The following is a 5237-nucleotide window of genomic DNA, read 5'->3' as shown; positions in this document are numbered from 1 at the left end:
ATCAGTCAGTGACCTTTCGCTTTTATAATATTACAGAGATTCGTCAACAGTCTTATCTATCCTACAGGAACAACAATATCTAGTCCGTTGCGCGGCACGCATCACAGCGCTACAGCCTAAAGTAGTTTTAGTCCGCGGGGGCGCAGCCCGGGCCGTGCAGGATGCTCTCAGGGCCGCGGGCGTAGCCCTGGCCGCCAGGCTCGGGGACAAAGCCCTGCAGAGAACAGCCAGATGTTCAAGAGCTGATCTCGTGGCTTCTATTGATGCTAGGATCGGAACTCCTAGGCTGGGAACAGCGGAGAGATTCTATATTAAAAATTGTAAGTACCTTATAAAATGTAAGGCTCGGGGACAAAGCCCTGCAGAGAACAGCCAGATGTTCACGGGCTGATCTCGTGGCTTCTATTGACGCTAGGATTAAAACTCCTAGGCTGGGAACGGCGGAACGATTCTATATTAAAAATTGTAAGTACCTTATAAAATGTAAGGCTCAGAGATAAGCCCTGGAGAGAACAGCCAGATGTTCAAGAGCTGATCTGGTGGCTTCTATTGACGCTAGGATCGGAACGCCTAGGCTGGGAACGGCGGAGAGATTCTATATTAAAAATTGTAAGTACCTTATAAAATGTAAGGCTCAGAGATAAGCCCTGGAGAGAACTGCCAGATGTTCAAGAGCTGATCTCGTGGCTTCTATTGACGCTAAAATTGGAACGCCTAGGCTGGGGACTGCGGAGAGATTCTATATTAAAAATTGTAAGTAATTTTGGACTTTATCTATAATAGGCTAAGATATAAAGTATAAGGCTCAGAGATAAGCCCTGCAGAGGACTGCTAGATGCTCACGAGCTGACCTGGTGGCTTCTATTGACGCTAGAATTGGAACGCCTAGGATGGGAACCGCGGAACGATTCTATATTAAAAATTGTAAGTAACTTAAGAGGCTAAGATACTCCTATAAAATGTAAGGCTCAGTGATAAGCCCTGCAGAGAACTGCTAGATGTTCAAGAGCTGACCTGGTGGCTTCTATCGACGCTAGGATTGGAACGCCTAGACTGGGAACAGCGGAACGATTCTATGTATTAAAAGTTGTAAGTAATTTAGAACCTTATCTCTAAGAGTTTAAGGTATAAGATTCAGGAACCAGCCAGGTTAGAGATAGCCCTACGCAGGATGCTCTCAGGGCCGCGGGCGTAGCCCTAGCTGCCAGGCTCGGGGACAAAGCCCTGCAGAGAACAGCCAGATGTTCAAGAGCTGATCTCGTGGCTTCTATTGATGCTAGGATCGGAACGCCTAGGCTGGGAACAGCAGAGAGATTCTATATAAAAAATTGTAAGTACCTTATGTATAATAGGCTAAGATATAAAGTTTAAGGCTCAGATATAAGCCCTGCAGAGAACAGCCAGATGCTCACGAGCTGACCTGGTGGCTTCTATTGATGTGAGAATTGGAACGCCTAGGCTGGGGACTGCGGAACGATTCTATATTAAAAATTGTAAGTACCTTACCTATAAGATGCTAAGATATAGCACATAAGGCTCAGTAATAAACCCTGCAGAGAACAGCCAGATGTTCAAGAGCTGATCTCGTGGCTTCTATTGACGCTAGGATTGGAACGCCTAGGCTGGGGACTGCGGAGAGATTCTATATTAAAAATTGTAAGTGGCTTATCTATAAGAGGCTAAGATATAAAGTCTAAGGCTCAGATATAAGCCCTGCAGAGGACAGCCAGATGTTCACGAGCTGATCTGGTGGCTTCTATTGATGCTAGGATTGGAACGCCTAGACAGCGAAATGATTCTATAAAATTATAAGTAATTATGAATCTTATTTAAAAGAGGTGAAGGTGTAAACTCCTCATCATAATAGTCCTCATTGTCAACGATCTAAAAATTTTAAACCGAATCATATTGCTTTTACTAATCACATTTCTCTTTCATTTTTAGATTCGAGCAAAACCCTGATGGTGTTAGAAGGCTGCGCAGAACCTCAGTTGGGATGCTGCATCCTCCTTAGAGGAGCGTCCTTACAAGAACTGATTAGGGTTAAAAAAGTAGTCAAATTCATGGTACTAGCATGCTACAACTGGAAACTAGAGAAAGCATTCCTAGGTGATATAGAAGCTGTATTACCCGAACCGGGTATGACTTTTGATGACGATGAAGAAGAAATTGCAAAAGATAACAAAGAAGGATCATTTTCAATGAATAATGACGCTGGACCTAATGAAAAGGATACGAGTGTCGGTGAATCGGACATAATTAATGATGAAGAAAAAGATAATAGTGACAATAGCGAAGTGTTTAAGGATGCTGTGTTGAGTGCCAATGATGCAAAGAGTAATGATTCGAAAGATAATGATGCAAAGTGTAATGATTTGAAAGATAACGATAAGAAGGAGCCAGATGATCCGTTGCAGAGGACGAAGTTTGTTCGCAAAGCGGATAGTGAGAAAAACTTTAGCTGTGGGGTTCCGATAAGGGATTTTAGTGATCCGCTAAGAGCAACCCTGTCGGTGGACGATGATGTGTTCTTGCCGAAAGAAGAAGCTAAACTGCAGGCTGACACGCACAGCGACCGGTAAGTTGTAAGAACTGATTTAGTTGATATTTTGTGTTTCGTTGTATAGTTTTGATATGATTTGTTATCGCAGTGAAATCAGTAGGTACGCTGTAGTTGTAATCATTACTAGCTTCATTAATGACACCTTTGGAAAATTATTTTGGCGATAAAATTTAATAAAATCTACTTACTCCTGCATTCTTATTCAGTACGTCTACCTGCTTCAGCCAAATGACGTATACTAATGAGCAAATATTTCCACAATGACCGGTATTCCAGATGCTTCCCGACCTTTGCAAGACGATAGGACCGAGTAAGATAGGGCTAGGTACAGACTACGTCTTCCGATCCGTTGCCACTAAGTATTTTTCTGCTCCAATGGCGTAGCCCGCAAAACAGCTACGAACGAACGAAAACTGACTATTCTTATCCTTGTTTCGCCACAGCTGGTCGACAGACGACGTAGTGTTGTCCATGTCTCCGCACACTGTAATCCCCGCGCCGTACCTCGAGACGGAGGCGGGGCGTCGCTGCCCGCTGCGGCGCTACTTCCCGCAGCCGCTGCTACCGCACGCCCCGCACACGCCCCGCGCGCTGCACCGCAAGATGAGCCGCCAGCAGGACAGCGGGCCCACGCTGAAGGTCAGTGGCCAACCAACTTCCAAACAGTATACTATTCCTACCGCTGCAACTCCTGTGTAGCCAGGATCTACAGCTTGACCGCCAATAAAAACCCAACCAGTAAAAATCAAGTTTGTCCCGGGGGAAAATTAACTGTCATTGGACCCGCAACGAAATTTATAAGGAGAACATAGGCGAAGTTTGAAATTAAGGTTCGACTTCCCTAAGCGGATGACAGGTGACGAACAAAGGTTTAGTAAACTTTAAAACACGCCCCGCGCGCTGCACCGCAAGATGAGCCGCCAACAAGACAGCGGGCCCGCGCTGAAGGTCAGTGGTCAGTAGAGACGGAGGCGGGGCGTCGCTGCGGCGCTACTCCCCGCACACGCCCCGCGCGCTGCACCGCAAGATGAGCCGCCAACAAGACAGCGGGCCCGCGCTGAAGGTCAGTGGTCCCGTGTAGAGACAGAGGCGGGGCGTTCTGCGGCGCTACTCCCCGCACACGCCCCGCGCGCTGCACCGCAAGATGAGCCGCCAACAAGACAGCGGGCCCGCGCTGAAGGTCAGTGGCCCCGTGTAGAGACGGAGGCGGGGCGTCACACGCCCCGCGCGCTGCACCGCAAGATGAGCCGCCAACAAGACAGCGGGCCCGCGCTGAAGGTCAGTGGCCCCGTGTAGAGACGGAGGCGGGGCGTCGCTGCGGCGCTACTCCCCGCACACGCCCCGCGCGCTGCACCGCAAGATGAGCCGCCAACAAGACAGCGGGCCCGCGCTGAAGGTCAGTGGTCAGTAGAGACGGAGGCGGGGCGTCGCTGCGGCGCTACTCCCCGCACACGCCCCGCGCGCTGCACCGCAAGATGAGCCGCCAACAAGACAGCGGGCCCGCGCTGAAGGTCAGTGGCCCCGTGTAGAGACGGAGGCGGGGCGTCGCTGCAGCGCTACTCCCCGCATCCGCTGCTGCCGCGCGCCCCCCCACATACATCCAGCGTCGGACTGGCCATACAGTCGGGGTGGCATTTGCCAGCCGGGCCCCAGCCTGCGCGGGCCCCCCACGGGCCTGGGTTGCGGGGCATGCGGCAACCGTAGCACAGAGGGCCCGCGCAGGGCCGTCTTTAACCTATTAGGGGCCCTGGGCACTTAAAGATCAAGGGGGCCCATATCATCTGGAGAAAGGTATTTTGAGTAGACGGGGGCCCCCAGTGTTGCCAACTTAGGGGTTTTCCCCCCAGATTTACGGGGTAAATCGTCCATTTTATTGTGCTAAATGCACAAGTAGCATGTACCTAGTATAACTTTAAAACAGTCAACGCAGTAAAAGTTCCTTCTGGACAAGCCATATTGCTAAGCCAATTCTTTTCCAACTGCTTCTAGCCACCGAATAAATGTAGGTAAACATATCACAGGTTAACTGATTATCCTGACTAATGCCAATTTTTACCATCAATCTCTAATTTTTAAGTGACCCTTTTGAAAACAAAATTCCTGTTAAGTGTTACCATAGGGGTCATTTAAAAATAAGTGAGATGGGATAAAAATTTTAGGGGTCTAAAATTTTTAGGGGTATTTTTAGGGATTTTTTGACTCTTTAAATACATATTTTGAAATTTATAATATTATTATTGTTATTTTTTTAAGATAAATATACCTACAAATGGTAGCCAACAGAGACATTAATATTTATTTCTTGACTTGAAATATTTCATGTATTAAATAATTTATTGGCTACAAATCTCATAATCACGCCTCTGAATGTCCGTTTTTTTAAAGTCACGCTACCCCCGAAAGCGTAACTTTATAAAGCGTCTACTGTAAATATTTTTTAGGGGGAAAACTCAATAATTAAGGTGGTTTTATGGGGTTTTGACACAACTTTAGGAATAAATATTTTTGAGAGTTGGTAACACTGGGGGCCCCCTCGGTCGCAGGGCCCTGGGCACGTGCCTAAAGTGCCCAGTGGGAAAGAGGGGCCTGGGCCCGCGCAGCGTGGCCCCTGTGCTAGGATTGCTGCCCGCGTGCATGTCTCAGAAACTATGCGTCGTACAAAAAAATTGTACAG

General features: G+C 47.9%; 1 protein-coding gene across 1 annotated transcript; it reads left to right on the top strand.

Moving 5' to 3' along the window:
* Positions 1-351: 351 nt before the first annotated feature.
* LOC114362742 (putative 1-phosphatidylinositol 3-phosphate 5-kinase) lies at positions 352-3743 on the top strand (the record flags this gene model as incomplete). The annotated part of the gene is made up of 4 exons (XM_028318265.1): positions 352-465; positions 1945-2578; positions 3007-3202; positions 3645-3743. Coding segments are annotated over exons 2-4 (912 nt in total), but the record flags the coding sequence as incomplete, so codon positions are not given.
* Positions 3744-5237: the final 1494 nt, after the last annotated feature.

The sequence above is a fragment of the Ostrinia furnacalis genome, unplaced genomic scaffold (assembly GCF_004193835.3).
Source record: "Ostrinia furnacalis isolate ACB-3 unplaced genomic scaffold, ASM419383v2 OfSCF0394, whole genome shotgun sequence".
Taxonomy (NCBI): Eukaryota; Metazoa; Arthropoda; class Insecta; order Lepidoptera; family Crambidae; genus Ostrinia; species Ostrinia furnacalis.
This window is presented reverse-complemented; position numbering and strand designations above follow the sequence as displayed.